The sequence below is a fragment of the Perognathus longimembris genome, chromosome 17 (genome assembly GCF_023159225.1).
Source record: "Perognathus longimembris pacificus isolate PPM17 chromosome 17, ASM2315922v1, whole genome shotgun sequence".
NCBI classification, from domain to species: Eukaryota; Metazoa; Chordata; class Mammalia; order Rodentia; family Heteromyidae; genus Perognathus; species Perognathus longimembris.
The window spans coordinates 41,138,812-41,162,028 of NC_063177.1; the positions used below are offsets into that span (position 1 = coordinate 41,138,812).

General features: G+C 46.2%; 2 protein-coding genes and 1 pseudogene across 4 annotated transcripts in view; 1 reads left to right on the forward strand and 2 right to left on the reverse strand.

Moving 5' to 3' along the window:
• The first annotated feature begins 8,644 nt into the window (after window positions 1–8,644).
• Higd1b (HIG1 hypoxia inducible domain family member 1B) lies at window positions 8,645–12,543 on the forward strand. The gene is made up of 3 exons (XM_048365449.1): window positions 8,645–10,237; window positions 11,462–11,596; window positions 12,093–12,543. The coding sequence occupies exons 1-3, from the start codon at window positions 10,141–10,143 to the stop codon at window positions 12,155–12,157; spliced, it is 297 nt and encodes a 98-aa protein (XP_048221406.1). The 5' UTR covers window positions 8,645–10,140; the 3' UTR covers window positions 12,158–12,543.
• A 122-nt stretch (window positions 12,544–12,665) lies between these two features.
• The window catches only part of Eftud2 (elongation factor Tu GTP binding domain containing 2), a 35,597-nt gene continuing 25,045 nt past the window's right edge, over window positions 12,666–23,217 (reverse strand). For all 3 annotated transcript variants that reach the window (XM_048365443.1, XM_048365442.1, XM_048365441.1), the window contains exons 15-28: window positions 22,223–22,350; window positions 21,315–21,508; window positions 19,817–19,928; window positions 18,877–19,017; window positions 18,302–18,403; window positions 17,406–17,488; window positions 16,214–16,300; window positions 15,881–16,007; window positions 15,600–15,687; window positions 14,912–15,030; window positions 14,703–14,797; window positions 13,856–14,009; window positions 13,569–13,676; window positions 12,666–13,111 (exon numbers count right to left, since the gene is read on the reverse strand). In XM_048365443.1, coding sequence (XP_048221400.1) covers window positions 13,016–13,111; window positions 13,569–13,676; window positions 13,856–14,009; window positions 14,703–14,797; window positions 14,912–15,030; window positions 15,600–15,687; window positions 15,881–16,007; window positions 16,214–16,300; window positions 17,406–17,488; window positions 18,302–18,403; window positions 18,877–19,017; window positions 19,817–19,928; window positions 21,315–21,508; window positions 22,223–22,350 — 1,634 coding nt within the window. In that variant the 3' untranslated portion in view covers window positions 12,666–13,015. The remainder of the gene's footprint in view (window positions 13,112–13,568; window positions 13,677–13,855; window positions 14,010–14,702; window positions 14,798–14,911; window positions 15,031–15,599; window positions 15,688–15,880; window positions 16,008–16,213; window positions 16,301–17,405; window positions 17,489–18,301; window positions 18,404–18,876; window positions 19,018–19,816; window positions 19,929–21,314; window positions 21,509–22,222; window positions 22,351–23,217) is intronic.
• LOC125365414 lies at window positions 20,570–20,906 on the reverse strand (annotated as a pseudogene).

Genomic DNA, 23,217 nt, shown 5'->3' on the forward strand with positions numbered 1-23,217 from the left:
GCTTTGAGTCGCTGTTTTGTTTTGGTTTTTCCGTGGCAGCTACTTCTGGATCACGTCTGGTTTATCCTGGGCAAGCACTGCCGCCCCTGTGTGCTTGACTCCTTCGCTGCTGAGCATCTGAACATTAACCTTCTCCTGGTAGTCACCATTCTCTGGTCTGCCTGTCCCATCCCCTTACTTCTCTAGAGGATTAAGATGACAAGTGGAAAGACCCAGGGAAATATATGCTCGCTGGACGTGTGCAAGACCTTGGGTTCGCACCAAAAAAATGAATACACATATATGTAGCAGAAGAGGCATCATTGTCAACCTATTATCACAGTTTTAATTGTAATATGGACATTGGTACAAACTCAATATCTACTACAGCCAAACCTGTGAATATACTACAAAAATCCCATAGAACGCCCAAAGAAATATGTTCAGATATTCACCAAAATATGTATTTTCTGTGTGTGTGTGCCTGTCCTGGGGCTTGAACTCAGGCCTGGGCATGGTCTGTGAGTTTCTTTTGCTCAGGGCTAACACTACCACTTGAGCCACCGCTCTACTTCTGCCTCTTTGGTAGTTAATTGGAGATAAGTGTCTCACAGACTTTTCTGCCCAGGCTGGCTTTGAACCATGAACAACAAATCTCAGCCTTCTGAGTAGCTAGGATGAGCCATCAGCACCCAGCTCATCGAAATATTTTTGGGTTTTTTATTGTTGTTTTTGCCAGTACTGGGGCTTGAACTGAGTCTGGGCAATGTCCCTGAGCTTCTTCTGCTCAAGGCTAGCACCCTATCACTTGAGCCACAGTGTCACTTCCGGCTTTCTCTCTTTATGTGATGCTGAGGAATCAAACCCAGAGCATCAAGCATGCTAGGCAAGCACTCTACCACTAGGCCACCTCCCCAGCCCACCAAAATACTTTTACTGGAGAATTCATAGCAGCATTATGCACTATGCAACCAAACAAACAAAAGTAGTACTCAATACTCATCAACCATTGAATAGATAAATTATGTTATAATCACATAATGGTACATTGTACAGCAATGAGAAAGAACAGGCTATAATTACACACTAGAGAGATGAATCTCTCACAAGAGTTTGTATTTATATGCAGTTTGAAACAGGCTAAATGAATCTGTACTGCTAAGAAATAGGATAGTAGTTACTTGGTGGGCAGTTGATTATTGGAAAGGGACGTAGGGAGGTTAGTCCTTTTCTATGCTTGAGCTAGATGCTGAATATGTAGGTGTGTTCATGTGTAACCCTGCCCTGCAAACTTGTGTTTAGGCAAGAATTCTTACCAATGAGCTATACCGTTAGTCCCAAATTGTATACTTTTGAGAGTGTATTTGTTCGTGGCTTATTAAGGTGTCATTAAAAACCTTTAAGGGCTGAGGGCACAGCTTGCTCATGGTAGAGTATTTGCCTTCTATGTGCAAGACTCTGAGCTTGAGCCACAATACTGCAACACAAAATGAAACTTTCAAGTGGTGTTGACACATTTCATTATATAACATACACATTTCATATACATATACAAACAAATGTTCACTAGGATTAGCTTCATGAATGTATATTCTAGGGAATGTGTTCTGTCTTTTATCTTACCCATTCTTTATTGTTTGTTTGTTTGTTTTTTGCCAGTCCTGGGGCTTGGACTCAGGGCCTGAGTACTGTCCCTGGCTTCTTTTTGCTCAAGGCTAGCACTCTGCCACTTGAGCCACAGCGTCACTTCTGGCCTTTTCTATATATGTGGTGCTGAGGAATCGAACCCAGGGCTTCACGTATACAAGACGAGCACTTTACCACTAGGCCATATTCCCAGCCCCTTACCCATTCTTTATAAAGCTTGGGAACAATTCAGGTTGCCTTCTGACTTTTGTTACCTTACTAGCAAGCCTGGAGCATCTGTCTCCCTTCTGGTAGCACGGCCTTTTAAAAGGTGATAAAAATGAAACCCAAGCTAGTACTAATGGCTCATGCCTCTAATCCTAGCTACTCAGAAGGCTGAGATCTGAAAATCAGCTTGAAGCCAGCCCAGACAGGAAAGTCTGAGAGATGCTTATCTACAATTAACCACCAAAACAGCTGTAAGTGGGCTGTGCTCAAATGGTAGAGTGCTAGCCTTGAGCACAAAAAGCTCTGGGACAGCACCTATGCCCTGATTTCAAACCTCAGGGCTGGCACCAAAAAAAAAAAAAAAAAAAAAAAAAAGACAAAAAAAACCCAATAAAACAAAATGGACATACAACCTAAGGCTGCTCTCTCCCAATCAGGACTCATTTCCCACCCCCCCCTTTTTTTTTTGCCAGTCCTGGGCCTTGCACTCAGGGCCTGAGCACTGTCCCTGGCTTCTTTTTGCTCAAGGCTAGCACTCTACCACTTGAGCCACAGCTCTACTTCTGGCTTTTTCTACATATGTGGTGCTGAGGAATCGCACCCAGGGCTTCATGTATGCAAGGCAAGCACTCTACCACTAGGCCATATTCCCAGCCCCAAGACTCTTTCTTTCTCCATCTCTCTCTGAATTTTCCTCTCTTCCTCTCTTCCTCCCCACCCTTTTTCCTCTCTTCCTCTCTCAGTTTGTTAGCTAGTGACATGCTTTAATGCATTACAGGTGAAGAAAATGAGGTCGGAAACCTCCGTGGGACTCTCTTGTGTTCAGGCATTTTAGAGGGTCACCAGGATGTCTGCTAGAATATGAGCTTTCTAAAGACAGGGGTATTAGATCAGCTTCTAGAAGCAAGTTAGAGCATACTTAGGAAATATAGGCTGGGTAAATGAATGTATGAGTGAAAATGAATGAATTAATGAGTGACTTGCATTTTCTAGAACAAAAAAGACAGGCTCCTGGAGGGAAGGGTGAGCAGGGAGCCTCCAGTTCTAAATGAGTGAAATGAGTCTTGCTGGAGACTCTGGCAGGGAGTGGCAGAGTCTAGCACTGTGAGAACCATAGCACTTTTTATTCACATGGGACTCTGGGCAGGAAAGGCTCAAAACTCAATCTGAGAATTTGAGAGTCACCCTGGGGCTCTGTGGTTTGGGAGCAGTAGGGTCAACTTGAAGGTTACAGTGTGTCACTATTTCCATTACATATTTTCCAGGGACCCTACTTGGCTGGTAAGCAATTTCCTCCATCCTCCAGGATGGGTGCAGAGAGGTAAGACTTGTGAATGTTCTCCTGGTAGCCTTAGGGAATTCTGCCTGGCCCAGACTGGATAGGAAGAAAGAATTAAGGAATTCCTCCCACTCCCCAAGAGAGGGTATTAGTAACACAAACCTCCCTCCCTTCCCACTAATCTCCAGCAGTTTCTGTTTAGTTGTGGAACACATTATACTGTTCTTTTCTTTGCCTACGGGTATGTTGGCTGAAACAGATTTTGTTGTTGTCAAAAGTGTTTTGAATAGGTAATACAAGTCCTAGATGACCCCATCCAGGTGTCTCCTAGTACTTTGTTAGTAGGTTCTTATGTGTATTAATGCTGGATTATAATTTAAGATCAACTTCCTTGGGAAAGTGTGAGACAGGTGTAGTATATTCAAGAGTTGGAGGTGGGAGACAGTTTAGAACACCCACACCTGCTCTGAAGCAGGTGACTCACTCCTGTAACTCAAGAGGCTGAGAGCTGAGGATTCCAGTTGGAAGCCAGCTGGGGTAGATAAATTCAGGACACTTTTTTTTTTGGCCAGTCCTGGGGCTTGGACTCAGGGCCTGAGCACTGTCCTTGGCTTCTTTTTGCTCAAGGCTAGCACTCTGCCACTTGAGCCACAGTCACAGTGCCACTTCTGGCCATTTTCTGTATATGTGGTGCTGGGGAATTGAACCCAGGGCCTCATGTATACGAGGCAAGCACTCTTGCCACTAGGCCATATCCCCAGCCCTCAGGCCACTCTTATCTTCAATCAACCAGCAAAAAAGCCAGAAGTGGAGGCATGGCTCAAGTGGTAAAGCACCAGCCTTGAGTGAGAGGCCCTGAGTTCAAGGCCCAGTACATACCATATATGCATCTACACACACACACACACACACACACACACACACAGACAGAGAGAGAGAGAGAGAATATCATCTGGTCTGGTACTACCCACGAGACAAAGATCTCTGAGCAATCCCAGAGCCCAGTGTCAGACCCAGGATAGCCCCTGCCTTGGTGACAGGCATCAGGGGCATAGTCCCCAGATGTCTGGAAGCTCCAGGACAAATATAGTCATTATATTAAATGTGCATTATATGATAAGTTGAATTACATAACTTGAGGATATGGATAAGTTTGGGAAATATGGAGGAAAATGATGGAAGGGGTGACATTCATCAAGTTACCTTGTATTCATAGTCTGACTTGTTGAATTGAAATCCCATCATATAATACTTTTAAAAAAAAGTCTTCTCTGGGGCTGGCAATGTGGCTTAGTGGTAGAGTGTTTGCCTAGCATGCATGAAGCCCTGGGCTTGATTTCTCAGTACCACATAAACAGAAAAAGTTGGAGGTGGCACTATACCTCAAGTGGTAGAGTGCTAGTCTTAAGGAAAAAAAGTTCAGGGACAGTGCCGAGGCCCTGAGTTCAAGCCCCAGGACTGATGCACAAAAAGTCTACTCTGTTCAGCTCTTTACAGTCTGGTTTACTTATTTTTTTAAGTGTGTGAGAACCAGATGGTAGAATGTATTTAAATCACATAAATTTTTGTATATTAATTTTCCATTGTAAAGTGGTTGTTGGTGGTTATTATTGGTTGGCTGGCTCAGCCATTCACTTGTTGTATGATCTGGGTAAATAAGCTCCGAGTTTTAGTTTCTTCATCTGTGAAGTAGTCAGAGTAATGATATCCAGTTCATGAGTGCTCAATAAAACGTGTAAGGTGCCTAAACTTTGTAAGCTCTCAAGCTTACCAGTCTTTCCTAAAGGGTGTTTTAGAGGATTCTGGGTAATTTGAGAATTCAAAAGTATCCAACACACTAACAAAGCATTTCAATCTTTTGGAGCTCCTAGTCATCATCAGTCAGTGATCCAATCATCATTATCTATACCATCCCTCCCCCCATAAGGCCCAGGCTGGTCTTGAACTGCTCTGCTCAAATGGTCTTCCTATCTTAGTCTCCTGAGTAGCTGGGACTACATCTATAACCTGGCCCAGATCCATCCATATCCTCTTAAAAATCTAGACGACCAGGCATAATGGTACATGTTCCAAATCCAAGCTACTCAGGAGGCAGAGATAGGAGAATTGAGGTCTGTGGCCAGTCGCTTTAACACTTGAGTCATTCTTCCAGCTGGCATCTGGTTGGTTTCTTTTTTTGCCAGTCCTGGGGCTTGGACTCAGGGCCTGAGCACTGTCCCTGGCTTCTTTTTTTTGCTCAAGGCTAGCACTCTGTCACTTGAGCCACAGCGCCACTTCTGGCCGTTTTCTAGATATGTGGTGCTGGAGAATCAAACCCAGTGCTTCATGTATACGAGGTGAGCTCTCTTGCCACTAGGCCATATTCCCAGCCCTGGCATCTGTTTTTAAAAGTGAGGGACTATTATACTCTCTCCACACCAGGCACCTCCTAGGGGCTGCCTCAACTTAGTTAGCATCATCTGGAAACTTCCACTGGCTTGCCGATTCCTCAGTTTTGAGCCTCTCAAATCCCCTAGACACTACTGTGACCTCACATTTCATCTTGTGTCTTCCTCAGCCCGTCAGCTCTGCCCCTTCCTATGCCAACCCCAACTGGGAACAGAATGCGTCCTTGTCTAGTAGTTTTTCATTATCTTCTTAGCGCAAGGCAAAGCTCCCCTTTGCTGTGTGGCCATTCAGCTCCCTTGGGCTAAATATAGCACAGCCGTGCCTTGGAGTGTGTCTAGAGCTTCTAGACCTAGTCCCCTTCCCCCATCATTTTTCCTTCAACACCACAGAGAACATGCTAGAAGCTGCCACTTGGGGTGGGGTAGCCCAACAATGTAGGATAGGGCTGGCTATGAGAGGGTGCAGAGGATCACAGAGGATAGGGCAACCTTCGCATCCGTTGTCAGAGACTTTTCAGTCTATTTCTGTCACTTGTTCCTTCTGGGAAAGAGGAATAGGCAGTGTCCTGGGGAATATTCTAGCCATCTAGCCTCCATCCAGCTTTTTGGGTAGGTGTTACCTCCATTTGCAAATAAGGATGGAGAGATCATGTGACATACCAAATATTTGGAGTGCTCCATCTGTGGGCTAATTGTTCACACTAAACTGCATCATTAATTTAGTCCCCTCTAAATCAGAATTTCTATTAATATGACCAAATTTGGAAGAAAAAAGAGGTTTACCAAACAAATTACTAACATAGAAATGCTTACATGGAAACAATTATTAAAGACTTGGCATATTAACAAAAATGATGTTATCATAATTTTATCTTATCTGTTTACTGAAGCAGGACTCCACAGAAATTTGTTCCTTGAAGTCTTACTGTGTGTTCTCAAAAGCATTATTTCTGCTATTTTAAGACTTCCCTGGGGCTGGGAATATGGCCTAGTGGTAAAGAGTGCTTGCCTCCTATACATAAAGCCCTGGGTTCAATTCCCCATCACCACATATACAGAAAATGGCCAGAAGTAGCGCTGTGGCTCAAGTGGGAGCAGTAGGGTCAACTTGAGCTAGCCTTGAGCAAAAAGAAGCCAGGGACAGTGCTCAGGCCTTGAGTCCAAGGCCCAGGACTGGCAAAAAAAAGAAAAAAAAAAGACTTCCCTTCTACTTTACATATATTCACCTTAGTGAGGGTCCAGAGTAGTGAGATTTTATTTTTGGAATGGTTTAAAGGCTGGTCCTTTTTTTCTGTCATTTACTGTGATACCAGGCAAGACATTTAACTGAGCCTTCGTTCTTCATCTGTAAAGTGGGTGTAGTAGCACCAACCTCATAGTTACTTGTGATAATTAAATAATCTACAGAGGGCTGGGGATGTAGCTCAGTGGTAGAATGCTTGCATAACATGCATGAGGCCCTATGTTCGATCCCTAGCACTGCAGACAAAAACAGCTACATAAAGCAGTTGGGGGCTGGGGATATAGCCTAGTGGCAAGAGTGCCTGCCTCGGATACACGAGGCCCTAGGTTCGATTCCCCAGCACCACATATACAGAAAACGGCCAGAAGCGGCGCTGTGGCTCAAGAGGCAGAGTGCTAGCCTTGAGCGGGAAGAAGCCAGGGACAGTGCTCAGGCCCTGAGTCCAAGGCCCAGGACTGGCCAAAAAAAAAAAAAAAAAAAAAGCAGTTGGCACTCCTCCTGGTCCATGGAAGTTGCTCGGTACATCTTTATTTATTTTTGTCGGAGACTGTGACTTGAACTCAGTATCTGACACTTTCACTCACTGGCTGATGGGCTACAACCTGAGCCATGCCTCCAACCCAGTTTGTATGTCCACCTATGACATACTGAGCACCCAGCTTGCTCAGTATATCACAGTATCTCAGTATATCGTCAGTTCTGAGTTGTGACACTGAGGGTGAATCAACTTGACTTCCACAGGGTGAGTATTGAACGTGACTACCTGTGGTTTGGCCTCTGTTCTTCAAAGGCCCTGCAGTTGATCTGATTATCATCCAGACACTACCATCCCACTCTTTTGGGCTAGATGAGCAAGGCATATACCATGTGTCTCTTGAGAGTTGAGGCCACTGTGGGGACCTGGAGAGGCAACACAGGGATATGTGTGTGTGAACGGCAGAGAGGAGAGTTCCCATAGACACCAGGGAAATGTGAAGGCCCTGGGGAGCTGCTATGACCCCTGGGTCTGTTCATAGAGCAGTGAGTGTTAGTGAGGAAAAAAAGATGAACATCAGCTGCTGGACACATTTCCAGTGCTGAAAAAGCCCTTTTAGGACACACACACACTCCCTCCCTCCCTCCTATACCACATACCACCCACTTCACAAACACAATGCACACCTCACACAAACATACACAGAGTAATCTGCATTAAGAACAAGGCCTGGGATAGAGAACCCTTCATGCTGCACCCTGATCCTTCCCCATTTACTAAGGAAGAGCACTCCCAAATTTTATGACTAGAGAGGGTTCAGGTTGGCCAGCCCTCTGTAGGAGCGCAAATTTTGGAGGCAGCCAGGCCTGAGGCAGGTCATAATACTGCTTTGTACTAGGTGTATAATGTATATCTTTTTCTTTTAAATTGTTATTTTAAAGATGATGTCCAGAGTGTATCTTTAGTGTGTGCGTGTGCACATGCATACAATGCACCTGTTCTGGGGTTTGAACTCAGGACCTGAGCAGTGTTCCTGATTTTTTTTTTTTCTCAAGGCTAGTGCTTTACCACGTATGCCACAGCTTCAATTCCAGCTTTTTTTTTTTTTTTTTTTTGGCAGTCCTGGGGTTTGAACTCAGGACCTGGGTACTGTTCCTGAGCTTATTTTTGCTCAAGGCTAGCACTCTACCACTTGACCACAGCACCACTTCCAACTTTTTCTGTTTATGTGGTACTGGGGAATTGAATCTAAGGCTTCATGCATGATAGGCAAGCACTCTACCTCTAAGCCACATTTCACTTTGTGTGTGTGTGTGTGTGTGAGATTAATTTGGAGATCAGAATCTCACACGCTTTCCTGCCCAGTTTGGGTTTCAACAGCGATCCTCAGATCTTAGCCTCCCAAATAGCTAGGATTACAGATGTGAGACACTGGTATCTAGCAGTTTTATATCTTTGTGGGTCAGTTAGCCTCTCTGAAGATTTTTCCATCTGACAAATCTAAAACACTGTTATCTAGCAAAGTGCTAATGCCAGTCGTTTTAATTTTTGAAACTGGAGTGAGCCATCATGATTCATCACAAGTAGCACATAAGGACTCTAGAGACAAGAGGGAAGCCCCAGCTGTTACAAACTCTGAACAAATCTCCTTGATCTAGGAAAATATTCTCGAAGGGATGGAAACCAAGACTATAGAGCCTTTCTTCTACAACTGGGGTATTTTATTTACATTCCACATACTTCCTAAGAGTATTCTGAGGCAGTGGAGCTTGGGAAGAGAACCCAGGATTTCTTCATCTCAGTTCTTCAAGTCACAGTTGTCTCATTTCCAGTCCATGAGAATGAAATCCTACCATTGGAGGGCTCATTCCCATCTGGCCTAACAACTTTCCAGCGCCTGGAGCTCAGAAGATGGGGGATTAAGACTGATGCCCTCTTCTATCTCCTCCCCTCTTCCCTGACTTCAAAGTCCCATAAAGCTAGGCACTGCTTTCTTGACCTCATAGTAGAAGCTCTAACATCAACTTCTGGCTGATTAAAAACAGTAGATGCTGCGCCCTGGCCTGGCTGCCCAAGCTCCACTTTCTAGCCATCTCTCTACAAGGGTAAGCAATAGCATACCCAGGACTAGGCTACCAGTCCTTGTTCTACCTGGACAGGAGGGGAGATCAGCGAAGTTGACTCAAGCAGGGAATTTTTGGTTAGTGGTGGGACTGAGAATCAGGCATTCCATTGGCGGAACCCCAGCTCTTAAGACTCAAGGTTGGTTTGTGATTGGAGCAGATATTTACAAGCGATGGCAGGTAGAGCAATAGGGGTTCTCAGTCCAGGGATAAAGGGAGTGGGAACAGCTCAGAGAGCAGAATTTGTTCATTTAGTATTAATGTGCAGCGTATGCTAAATTCTATCTGAATTTAATGTCCCAACACATCATTTTGCCTCTGATGGTTTGGTATTCAGTGCTGTTAACTGGCTGGTTCTGGCTCCCCAGGGCCAGATTTTGCTTTGTAGATCCCTCAGGAGCAACTGTCACAGAACCAAGACTAGAGGGGGCCGCTAAGATTCAAGGATGGTTGCTTTCCAGTCTCTGGATTTTTCCAGCTGTTTTTCTTGGCAGAAGGATCACACCCATAGGGATGCAGATAGAGGATGGGGAAACAGAAATCAGTAAAATAAAAATGAACTGGGAAAGAGGCGGATGTTAAGAAAGACATGGAGAAAGTGGCTGCGAGTGGCCTACATCCCTGAGACAGGATACCTGAAGAAGCAACTTTGCAAGTGGAGGCTGGGCTAGGCATAGCAGGTAATACCCTCCTGTCCACTCCCGATGGAAGAGAACTGGGAATTCTTACTCTGAGCTGTCTCCTTTTAGGACTCGGCTGAAGCCTGGGAGCTCCAGGGGCTAACGTCCTGGTCTAGGATCATGTCCAACAAAAGTTGGTGGGTGCCACCTGATGGTGAGGACACGGTGTCTGAGAAGTTCCTCAGGAAGACCAGGGAGTCTCCACTGGTACCCATAGGTGAGTTGGGGAGAGAATGGAAGTAGGCCTCCTCTCAGAGGAATCATGTCTCCGGGTTCCCCCAAAGGTGAATGATACAGGGAGCACAGAGTTTATTGGTCAGCCTGCTACACAAGAAACAGTGCTACAATTAAATGAAGGACTCTAGATAGGAGATAGCCAACTGAGTATGTGGGGACACAGGCAAACGGCACCAACACTAGCTTCAGGATGGAGACTTTTTTTTCTATCTGTTGTGGGGCTTGAACTCAGGGTCTGGGCATTGTCCTGGATCTTTGTTTTTGTTTTTTTGGCCAGTCCTGGGCCTTGGACTCAGGGCCTGAGCACTGTCCCTGGCTTCTTTTTGCTCAAGGCTAGCACTCTGCCACTTGAGCCACAGCGCCACTTCTGGCCATTTTCTGTATATGTGGTGCTGGGGAATTGAACCCAGGGCCTCATGTATACAAGGCAAGCACTCTTGCCACTAGGCCATATCCCCAGCCCCTGTCCTGGATCTTTTTGCTCAAGGATAAGTGCTCTACCACTTTGAGCTCCAGCACCACTTCTGGTTTTTGATTGATTAATTGCAGACGAGTCTCTCTGGGACTTTTCTGCCCCAGCTTGGTTTGAACCTTGATCCCCAGATCTCAGCCTACTGAGTAGCTAGGATTACAGGAATGAGCCACTGGTGCCCAGCAGGATGGAGACTTTGAATTATGGACCTCTCAGGGCTTCTTTGAAGCTTTGTGAGAGCAAGAGAAATAGCTGTTCCAGGAGGTTTCAGGAATCAGCAGTGGTTGGAGGGTCCAAGAGTTGAGGTGGATGGGGTTGGAGGCAGGGCTCAGGTGGTAGAACACCAGCCAATGACAACATCAGATACCAAGTTTGAGTTCAGGTCTCAGACAAAAAAAAAAAAAAAAAAAAAGAGTTGAGGTAGAGATACAGTCTGGGGTTTGGACTCATGGTCTTGAGCTTGTCGGGCAGGTGCTCTACCATTTGAGACACACTCCCAGACCGTGATGGGCTATTTCTTTAGGAGGCAAGGGCATCATGAGGGACACAGCCAATTTGAAATGCCATTGCAGGGGTACAACTCAACATGCTAATGAGTCCTCTACCACGATTCCTACCCCCACCCCCATAAGTTAACCAAGGGTACAGCCTGCCTAGCCCAGTGAGTCTCTCTCCCCAGGAGAGCCCTGGGCTTGGAGGCCCAGGCCAAAGCATCACATTTTCTGCCCTCAGGCTTAGGAGGTTGCCTGGTGGTGGCAGCATATGGGATTTACCGGGTGAAGGCTCGAGGTTCCACCAAGATGTCCATACACCTGATTCACACCCGAGTGGCAGCACAAGCCTGTGCTGTGGGTGCAATCATGCTGGGTAAGCAACTCGGTGGGGCCACAGAAGAATCAGGGCAGAAGAATGAGGAGAGCCCGAGTTCTCCATCACAGAGCTCATGGGATCACAAGAACTCCTTAGGCTTTCTCAGGGTTCCCCTGTGGGTCACGTTTCAGACTGATGCATGGTGCAGTCTGTTTCAAGAGTTTGCCCTAGTGGTGAGAAAAATCCCAGAGCATACACTGGATTTCTCTTCCTCTCTGGGTCAGGAAGCAGACCACTTGCTAGCCTTAACACTCACTAGACATCCATATAACATGGCAGTAACTAGCCTTGGATTGGTCACTTCGAGGTTTCTGACAGAAGGTATGTCAACGTGCTTTCTAAGCTATCCGAGGGGATGTTTCCAAAGCTGTATGGTTGGTGCTCAGTGTAGCTGTTGGGACCTGGGACAGAAAGAACCCCTGGGACATCTGGGAGAGCCAGAGGACAGGTGTGGGGACTAGATGCCAACGGGTGACTCTCCTCCCTTGCACAGGTGCTGTATACACAATGTACAGAGATTACAGCAAGAGGACAACACGGGACGCTGGAGAGAAGTAGGACTCCGGAGTGGGCAGAGCAGCCACACTGTGCATCAGTCTCTGATGTGCCTAATAAAGTAGTACTGTGGAAAGCCGATTGTTTCCTTCACCTGCAGAGAGCAAAGGAAGGGGATGGTGGTGTCTGTGGGAGAACCCAGCACAAAGGCTGAAAAGCTAAGGGCTCTGACCCCAATTCGGCCAGGGAGACATACAGAGTCACCATCTCCTTGAGGAGGTGAGTAGGTCTTGGATCCCAGAATCCCAACAACCCCCATGCTACTTCAGGTCCACATATGGAAGCAGCCTGGAGTGGGTGGGGGCAGGGCCTTGAGGCTCATGGGAACACAGACCAGAGGCAGGCGGGCAGGCATTCCTTCCACCAGACTGCGTCCCTGGAGACCTAGGCAGGAAGGAGGCTACAGCTGGGAGCACAGGCGAGTGATGCCTCATGGGAAATCACATATCCAGAATGTAAGCACTAGGACTAGATGGGAAGGGCGGGTTAGATGAAAGAAGCAGGTCAAGGCAGAGGTCAGAATGCTCTGTTCACTTACCAACCATAGTTAGGTTGAACTTGTAAAAAATAAAAATTCCATGTAAATTCCAACAGTGGGGCCCCTTAGGGTTAAACATTTTTATCCCCTTCTCTTTTCCTGGGCCTAAGTTTCTCTCTGTTCTTTGGGAATGGCGCCAGGTAGAGGCTACAGAAACCAGGAGGCCAGGTCCCTTTTCTTCACTGGTACTCTGGGTGGGTGGTTTGTGGGTTGTTCCAGATGGCCATAGCAGTTTCCAGACACTCTGACATGAAGGTCAAATGGCACAGGTCTCTGCTTCAAGTCCAGGACCTGCAGCCCACCATGGGGAGCAGACGCTGCACTCACATGGGGTAATTGAGTACGACATCCTGTTTGGCAAGCTCCAGCAACATAGGATCGTCAAAGAACTTGCTGATGCTTACATCTTCACTCAGGCCCTGTAGAGAATGGGGCAAACGTAAGAGCAAGCTCCATGCAGTATCTGGCTGAGCTATGCACTGTCTAAGACTAAGTCAGGGTTTAGGCGCTGTTCAAGGCTCTACCACTTTGAGCCATAGTGCCATTTCCAGTTTTTTGGTGGTTAATTGGAAATAAGTCTCATGTACTTTCCTGGCTTTGAACCATGATCCTCAGATCTCAGCCTCCTTGCACAGTTAGGCTTATAGGCATGAGCCACCGATGCCCAGCTAGAAGCTGTCTTTAGGGTGCTGTCACAGCCCTGTTCCCTTTAGGCTCTAGTTCTGATTGCCTGAGGAATGAACAGATCACATCTTTTCTTCCTGTGCAGTGAACTCTGTTCAGTCTATAGGCCCTTAGGAAAAGAATCCAGAAGGAAGAAATGGGAAACCTGACTCATGCTGGGTGACCTGAGTTGAGGGTTTAAGGGACACATACCTTCCTCCGACGGGTTTTGATCATGAATTCGCGGGCCAGATGAGGAGCTGGCTGTGGCTCTAAGGGGCGGATGACAATGCTCTTGTCTAGAGGATCACCAGGTACAATCTGAAAGTAAGAGGGGTTTCAGATAGTCCAAGCAGACTTCTTATAATAGTCCTGACCAGAAGCAAGCCTCTTCTCCAGGAGGTCAGGTATCTCACTTGGGATTTAGAAGAAGAGCAGGCCAGAGGCTGTGTTTTGTAAAGGGGGGAGAGGAAGCTGGCCAGCCTGCCCTGTGTTCTCACCTGCCAATGATGGAAGACAGACAAGGAAAAGGCCTGTCCTTGGGTATGAGTCCGGAGATCAGTCTCAAAGCCAAAAGAGTCGATGGCTGGGATGAAAGCTTTGATAGTGTAGAGAGGGGAGCCTGGGATGGGCGCATCCTGAGTTACATGGCCCCTGGGACAGAAAGACAAAGGCTGAATCCATAGTTATACGTAAGTCAAAAGCAATCTGGTTTTTTTTTGCTGGTCCTGGGGTTTGAACTCAGGGCCCAAGTGCTGTTCCCAAGCTTCTTTTGCAAGGCTGGCACCCTACCACTTGAGCCACAGCTCCACTTCTGACTTTTAAAAAATTTTTTTTAAATTGAAGCTAAGAATCTTATAGACTTTCCAGCCCCGGCTGGCTTTGAACTGTGACCCATCCTTAGATCTCAGCTTCCTTCCTGAGTAGTTAGGATTACAAGCTTGAGCCACCGGTGCCTGAACTCAGGGTCTGGGCACTGCCCTTGAGCTTTTGGGCTCGAGGCTAGTGCTCTACCACTTGAGCCACAGCTCCACTTCTAACTCCTGGCTGAATGGAGATGAGAGTCCTACAGACTCTAATGCTTTGAACCTTGATCCTCAAATCTCAGCATCCTGAGTAGCTATGATTATAGGCGTAAAAAAGCAGCACCCAGCTAAGAAGAATCCTATGTTCTTATCTGTAGTAAGGCTGGGGATCGCCTCATTCATTTACTGCTTTGTTTGGGAAACAAGCTCACTGGGTTTCTGAGTGAGGTGAGGAGGTTCAGCTCTTCTCCTCTGCAGAGCTGAGGGGTTTGGTGTTCTGCTCTTCCTCTCGGCACTCTCTCTAACATGCTGACCTGCTTACCTGCGCCTGGCCAGGACAGTGTAAACGGCTGACACACAATCTGCAGGGGCCTGAACCTCTACAAAGTAGTAAGGCTCCATCAGACGAGGAGTGGCCTGCATAGAGCAAGAAGAAAGGGCTTAGGCTGAGGATTAAGGCTCTTCAGGCCCCCAAAGCCCACCTCTCCTCCAACCAGGGGAGGGTGGTCCCCTACGATGCTTCTCTCTTACCATGAGGAAGGCAGAGTAGACAACTCTCCTGGCCGTGGGTATGATCTGGCCCCCACCTCGGTGCAGGGGCTCTTGGGCAACCACTGCATCTAGGATCTTAAACTTGACATTCCGAATCACTGAAAAGGAGAAAGGGACACTTGCACATAGTTCTAGGGCTACTCACGGGGCCAGGGCATCTTGCCCCACCATAACCATTGTGCAGTCATGAAAGAGATGGTATAAAAATCACAACCAGCAGGGCCTATAGCAAAGAGGGCAGCAGTAAGGCACACAGTGTTTGCTTCAGGCCATGCTTGGATATACACAACTTTCCCACTTTTGATGTGGGGTCAATTAACCACTCTAATCTCATCTCCCTTCTTCCTTCCCAAAATAAAACTCAGGGCCTTGTATATAGTAGGCAAGTGCTTTATCATTTGAATCCTATTTCCAGCCTTGTATCTTTTAGACAACTTCTCTTTTAGGTAACACACCAAAAAGGAATAAGGAATAATGTCAGCGTAGAAATGAGTTCATTCCTGGGATATACCAAATGTTGGTACCAGGATGGCTCAGGATATGGGATGGTTCAATATACTTCAAATTGCTTGTGCTGCTAGGTCCCAGAGACAAAGAGCCCATCCCACGTCAGATACCCAGGTGTAAGGTCTTTGAGGGCAGAGACAGGAAGTACTTGCAGACTTACACTCATCACATAGGGGGCCCTCTCTGGTTCCCCACTGGAAACCTTGAACAATGCTGTCCTTCACCGAACCGAGAAGAGCCTTGTCCACCTGCATAGAAACGTAAAAGCTCCTTAGCAGTCCCTGGCAATAGCCAATGAATTTATAGGGAAGGAGAACAGAGGAGTAACTATGACAGCACTCTTCTTGACCAGGGGACACAAATGCCCTTTGGAAATAACACTTGGCACTTCCACTGAGAAGCTCACAGATTGTCATGCAGTTCTTTGGGGGTCTGCTGTACCTCTGAGGGCAGGGTATCATCCACCAGGATGTTGGGGCCTGTGGCATCAGGGCCAAAAGCCCAGATAGAACGGGCAGCCAGCAGATCCCAGTCATACTTGGTCTGGAAGAACTCTCCCAGCTTCTTCCTAAGGAGAGAAGGAGAATGTGGAAAGCTCTATGCTGCTGGCTCCTAAAGCAAAGGAACCTCCCTTTCCAGGGAACAGTTACCCCATCCACACTGGGTCTAGGACAACAGCAAAGGAGATACACACTTCTCCAAAGAATATGTAGTATTAAAAACCAGGCTGGTAAGCTGTGGCATCAGCTCTGGGAGGCAAAGCCACATTCCCACCTGTTCCAGGTGATCTGGACCACTTCATTTTCTATGTCCTCAGCAAGGCCCTTCTCAAGAGGCTCAGCAATCATGGTGATCTTATTCCTGGTCAGAAAGGACATGGGCAATGAGGAGGGGACAAAAAACTCATAGGGGATATACTAAGAAAATGGTAACAAAGCAGACAGCAAGCTGGGCACCAGTGGCTCACATTTTAAGCCTAGCTACTCAAGGGCTGACATATGAGAATCAAGTTTTGAAGACAGTATAAGCAGACAAATACAGAGATTATCTCCAATTAATCAGAAAAAAAGCTTAGTATGTAAGGCCTAGGGTTTTAACACTGCAAAATCAATAAAAGGACTAGGCAAAATTTTAAGATGGTGATATGACATAGAGAAGTAGAAATTATGAAACTCCTCTTAGGAGTCCCTAGTTCAGAGATTTCACAACACAGTGTCTAAAGGTGTAAGAGGCAAGGAGCTGGGGTAAATTCAAGTACTCTAAGCACCCCACTCCAATCCCAGAGTCTCTTCTTCTACACTGCTATAGTTGGGGTGGAGCGGTGTTAAATAGAGGGCAGACAACGTCCTTGAGGCGGTCAGGGCCAGGGACACTGAGTTCCCAGCTTACTTCTCACTTTTTTGCCACATGGTCTGGGGAAGTAGCCCAAGCTGTCCCAAACACACTCACTCTCTCATACATATCAGTACTAAAGCTTGAACTCAGGGCCTGGGCACTGTCTTTGAGCTTTTTCGTTCTAGGCTAGTGTTCTATCACTTGAGTTACAGCTCCATTTCTGGCTTTTTGGTGATTAATCAGAGATAAGAGTCTCATGTACTTTCCTGTCTGGGTTGGCTCTGATCCAGGATCCTCAGAGCTCAGCCTCCCGAATAGCTAGGATTACAGGCATAAGCCACCAGCACCCAGATTGTCTGCAAACTCTCAACCCTTCTGCTTCATCCTCTCCAGTGGCAGGTACCAATATGTAGTGTTTGGCTTACTTCCTCTTCTTTCTTTTTTTTGCTAGTCCTGGGGCTTGAACCAAGGGTCTGGGCTCTGTCCCTGAACCTCTGTGTTCAAGACTAGCACTCTACCACTTGAGCCACAGCATCACTTCTGGCTTTCTCAGTTTATATGGTACTGAGGAACTGAACCCCAAGCTAGGCAGGCACTCTACCACTATGCCACATTCCCAGCCCTAGCTTACTTTTTATTGGGTGTTTCAGCAAAGCATTTGAGGGAGGATGTTTCCACCACTGTTTCACAAAATGTGACAACGGGGTCGGCCACCTGGGAAATGAAATAAATTGTGGCAATGTTAATTTTGCTCTAATTTCTGCCTAAGGGAATTCTGAAGTGCTCTTGGCTCTCCTTCTCTGTGAACCCCCTCTGCTGTAACCAGTATTAAGTACTTGTAACAGGTACAAGATCAAGTTAAAAAGCTTTCCATTTACCATCACTAACTAGCCTGGGAAAACTTGGTATAGTAAGATATTCTATTCCCAAGATATGAGTTAATGGGGGTCAAAGTAGGGCTTTAATCATGGTCTTCCAAGACAGCATTATTCTAACATCTGTTTGGTTGTTCACTGCCATTTACTGACAACTCCTGGGGGTCTGAGGAAGCAGTGCTGGAGACCTACTGGTGAATGCCTGCTCCATTCCCAGTTCATGATGCTCCTGGCTGACCTGTGCACAGCCCAGGAAAGCCACTGTACCTTGGGGATACCAATAGAGGCTTCTAAGAGGGATATTGATGGCACCTGCCTTAGTGGCAGGGCCTTGGAGAAAATGTTTGTCTTGATTGAGAGTTGGAGGCCAATCTTCTGGACATAAACCCAGAAGAACCAGCTCAGGGCTGGCTCTCCTTAAAACCCCCTTGTCTTGAGAACTTTAAATATAGGACACTGAGAAAACCTCAGTTTCCTAAAATCTTCCCTGAGAAGGAGCAATAGAAAATACTTTGCATTGATAGATCTTCTGTGGACTTCTTTATATCTTTGAAGAGTCAGAGGAATCTAGGATTTGGCTCATGAAATCCTCCTAGAGATAAGAGCCAGGCTCTTGGCCAGGCAGGGGCTAGAGAAAGGGGCTTCGCTTTACCTTGATGTCTATCTCTGAATACATCTTCCGCAGGTCGTGCATCACACAGTCCAGGTAGAGCTCCCCAGTGCCCAGAATCACATGTTCACCAGACTCTTCCACCTGAAACACAATATCCCTTACAGTGACTGTTCTAGCCTCTTCAAGAAGGCTCTGTGGAGGCCGGGTACCAATCAGTCAGTCCTTAAGACATCAGGACCATGCAGCATAGTGCTCCTCGATATGGAATGATTGTCTACATTCTTAGTTTATTCTTCTAGGGAAAACCCTACCCAAGTCCATGGACAGAAGTTGACTCTTTTGCCCTGGCCGCTGCTCAGACTCAAGAGTGTACAGTAGAAGGTCAGAGTAACTCCCTTGTCTTGAAAATCAATTCAAAGGACATTCCCCAAGGAGAATAACTAATATATTTTTGAGAACCACACACATCCACACACACTCTCTCCTGCATAGTTTCTGACATAGGTTGCCAAAAGCAACAGATCAGGACCACCTGATCAATGTGATTGAGTAGAGCGGCACAAAACAGCTGGAGTTAAGTAGGGCGTGGATGTCGCTGCAGATCTCAGACATACCTTGGTGGTAAGGGATGGGTAGCTCTTGTTGACTTTGCGCAGGCCATCGAGCATCTTGGGCAGCTCTGAGGGGTTGACAGGCTCCACAGCTATCTTGATAACAGATGTGGTATTGAACTTCAAAGGCCGGAAAATCTGAGCCTGAGGTCCAAAATGTAAAGAAATGAGGGCATCTTAACAAAGCAGGCACAGAGGGTACAGGAGGTAAGAGAGGATTGAGTCTGGGCTCATGCCTGTAATCCTAGCTACTCAAGAGGCTGAGGTTGGGGGACCCAAGTCTGTGACACTCTATCACAAGTAAGAGAGTACCAGCCATGAGCATGTACGCTGGGCCAAGGCACAAGGCACTGAGTCCCAGCCATGGTACCAGAAAAAAAAGGGAGAACAGACTGAAGACTTGCTTAGGGTCAGAGGTTTCTTCGCCAAAAGCTATGGGGACAATCTGAAAGGCCACTAATTCCCAGAGGTTGTGGCAGAAAAGGAGAGGTGGAAATGGGCAGGGTGGTATATGCTCATAATCCCAGTTGCTTGGGAGGCACATACAGGGGAATTTTGAGTTTTGGCCAGACAGGCAAAGTTAGTAAGGCTGTATCTGGAAAAAATTAAAATAAAATAAAAACAAAAAGGCTAAGAGCATGGCTCAGGTGCTGGAATCCAAGGCCTTTAGTCCAATCCTCATTTCCCCCTTCCCCTCGACATGCCCCCCAAGAGAAGTAGGAAACAAAAAGGATACTTCCTAATCCCTAGCATTAGCAGTAAACCAACAGAGGGAACGAAGTAGGGTGAGAACTGGGAGGCTGAGCCCAGGCTGGAACCAGGGAGTGGCAGTGACTCTGGGTTAGAGCTCTCAAGTTCCACTGTGTTTGCTCACATGTCCTATGGTTCCTTGTGCCCCTCTAGCTTAAGCCCATCATCTAGCAGGCCTCTTTAGAAACTTTACCTCCTCATTGCCTCTAGGTTCAGTTATGGTTGCTGTCTTCACAATCGGTTGATCAACACCTTCAATCAGAACCCAGTTGCCAGCGGGAACACGGTTCACCTCAATGTGGTACCTGGGGCAACATTCAATAAGAAGCCATGGATCTTAGGCACATTTCCTAAAAATGTACAGGCTATGGGCCGGGAGCAGAGGGAAGCAAAACAGATACATGCTAGCTGGAGAAAAGTACAATACTCACATAACAAATACAAGACGAGTACAAAACATGTTTTCATACTTCAAAAATCTAATTTTGACTGGAGGCTCATGGTAAAAAAAAGCTCAAGGTATCAAATATTAAGGAAATGCAGAAGACACTTGAGTTTCCAAGCTCTTTGATTTTTCCTGTCACCACTGAGGTAAGAAGCCATATTAAGGACAGGATTGCCTTCATTCTGGCTTGTCAACTAAGATGCCAAACTCATAAACTGACAAGTAGCTCAGAGGTCCAAGCTAAATTTGATTCAGCAGAGTAAGATGCTATAAGAGATACAAAAAAAAGCCTTTGTCTTGTCAAATAATAAAAAAAGGAGGTTGGGAAACAATTCCTTTTGGGAAAAAACATGAGGATCCTAACTTAAGGAACACAGAAGTGGAAAAAGGATTAAGTAAAAGTAGAAATCATGCTACAAAATCTCATTCTAACCTTCCAAAAGGAAGGCTAGTGGCAATATCCCAACAGTAGCTGCTCTTTGGCTCAAGCAATCTTTTTTGTTGTTGTTGTTTGCTTTATTTAATGAATAATAATTATTCAGAAATTTCTTTTTTTTGTAATTATTCAGAAATTTCTTCATCTGATGTTTGATCCCTTTGCAAATTTTTTGGTTTTTGAGCTTGAACATGGAGCTTTACTCCATCAATAGTATGATTTCCCTGTTGTATTGCATTCTGAAGTTCTTCTTCTGAAGAAAAATGAATCCAACCCATACCTCTGTGAAAGCCAGTTTCTTTGTCTAGCCACTGCAGTCCAAGGAATTTTTCTGACAAAAGCAACCGGCCGACCAAGGCTGGAGCACAGCACCATGGCATCCTTCACTGCGGAGGCTGCCATCTTGAGAGCTGGCTCAAGCAATCTTTTTTTTTTTTTTGGCCAGTCCTGGGCCTTGGACTCAGGGCCTGAGCACTGTCCCTGGCTTCTTCCCGCTCAAGGCTAGCACTCTGCCACTTGAGCCACAGCGCCGCTTCTGGCCGTTTTCTGTATATGTGGTGCTGGGGAATCGAACCTAGGGCCTCGTGTATCCGAGGCAGGCACTCTTGCCACTAGGCTATATCCCCAGCCCTCAAGCAATCTTAAAAGCTGACAAAACCTGCTGTGAGGTACAACTTGCACTGGGTGGAGCCAGTCAACTGCTATGTTTCCAAGGAGGAAACACCCGTCCTCTATCCTGGAACATTTAATCCTAGCATAGTGGATAACACATGCCCCTTGCCCAAAGCCCAAAGCTCTGGTTGCTGGTACCTGGCCACAGAGATCCAAAGACGGCCCACAGTGCATATCTGGGAGTCCTCCTCATCCTCCAGTGTGTAGTTCTCCCCTAGCACCTTGACAGGTTGCCCAGCATGAATGGTACCACTCAGCACCCGTCCAAAAGCGTGAAATTGAACCCCATCATCTGTACTATACATCTTAGTAGTGTGGCACATCAGAGGACCCTGGAGGAGGGGACAGAATAAAGTTTGAACCACATGCACCCTGTGGGTAAGAACCCCCATCTCCACCTCCCTTGACAGCAATGACATGAGCTCTATAAGGAGAAACCCAACCAAAGGAGTGTGTGGTGGTTGTCTGGGAAAATTCCAAACCATGCTTTATGTTCTCCCTCTAACAAGGGGCAATAGGAGACACAGGCAAAGAAAAATTACATTTTCTTTTTCAGAGGGGGAGGGTAGCTGAGGGCCAATGGGGAAGACAAATTAGCTTAGAATGGCTGATTGGGATAAGCAAGATTATTTGGTCTGAATTTCCTCTGAGAATAGAACTCCCAATTATCTACCTGCTGTATACTTATAAACTAGATGGCCTAATTAATTGGTGGGAAAGATGTTTGTTTTTGTTTTTTGGGTGTCTGGGGATTAAACCTGGGGCCTCACCCAAACGGTAAGGCCTATATCCCTGGCTGAATCTTTACTCTCTGCCAGGCACCATGCTAAAACACCTTGTACCCCATCCTTAATCTTGTTTAATTCTTCTAACAACCACCCACACACTGTCATCATACCATATACATATATATATTTATATCTATCTATATCTATATCTATATATATCATGCATGATTTGCAAGGATGGGAAAGAAATTGAATTTCTCAAGACCAGATAGTAGAATGCCCATACAGGAGGTGGTCTGGGGAGCCACACTTCCTTACATCAGGGTCACAGTCACTCATGGCCTCGCCAAGGTCAGAGTCTACGCCGCCGGTGTAGGTGTGCTCAATCTTGGGCTTAGCGCCCACCTTTGGAGAAGGGATATGCTGCACACACATGTCCACAAAGCCTGTGAAGGGAGAAGAATAATCTATTACAACACACTCTCATAGGAGGAAGTAGGCAGCAATTCTGGACCCACTCATAATGGCCAGAAAGCTGAGAGTGCAAGATCTGATGTTTAGCTCAAAAGCTATGCAACTGTAAGTCTGAGGAAGTGATACTAGGAGGAGAATGCTAAAAGATTAGCAGTCAGGGAAGTATAAGAAGCAGGTCTTGGGTGGTATACAATTTCTTGACAGCTGAGAAACTTAAAAGGACCTCAGCCACAGAGATATATACCTTTACTGAATATAAGCATTTACTGACCACCTAAATTGAGCTAGATAAATACCCCATTTCATTTCCATATTTACATCTCAAAATTCTTCCCTTTAAGACACACTGCATGTATGTTTCCAGTCGATAAACTACTATTTTCCCAATAGACTAGTGAATCAGAAAAGAGACCACTGGGGCTGGGAATGTGGCTTAGTGGTAGAGTGCTTGCCTAGCATGCATGAAGCCCTGGGTTCAATTCTTTGTATAAACAGAAAAAGCCAGAAGTGGGGCTGTGGCTCAAGTGGTAGAGCACTATTCTTGAGCAAAAAGAAGCCAGGGACAGTGCTCAGGCCCTGAGCTCAAGCCCCAGGTTTGGCAACAAACAAACAAAAAAGAGACCACTGATTAGCACAGTATAGGTATGATGCTCTTTTCTTTTCTTTTGTGTACTGGGGATGGGGAGTCAAACCCAGGGTCTTGAGCATGCTAAGACAAGTGTTTCACAACTGAGCTACATTCTCTGCTCAAAGTGTGTTTGCTTTTAGTTGGTGTCCAGTATCTGACTGCTGGCTAGCCATAATGGACTCTTAAAATTACCTGTCTTAGGAGTCTAGAC

Bases quoted from the DNA above. Each gene is read 5' to 3' on its own strand.
- Higd1b (XM_048365449.1), top strand. From the start codon at position 10,141: ATGTCCAACAAAAGTTGGTGGGTGCCACCTGATGGTGAGGACACGGTG. The intron at 10,238-11,461 runs GTGAGTTGGGGA...TTCTGCCCTCAG, and splicing joins GTCTCCACTGGTACCCATAG to GCTTAGGAGGTTGCCTGGTG. The intron at 11,597-12,092 runs GTAAGCAACTCG...TCCCTTGCACAG, and splicing joins TGTGGGTGCAATCATGCTGG to GTGCTGTATACACAATGTAC.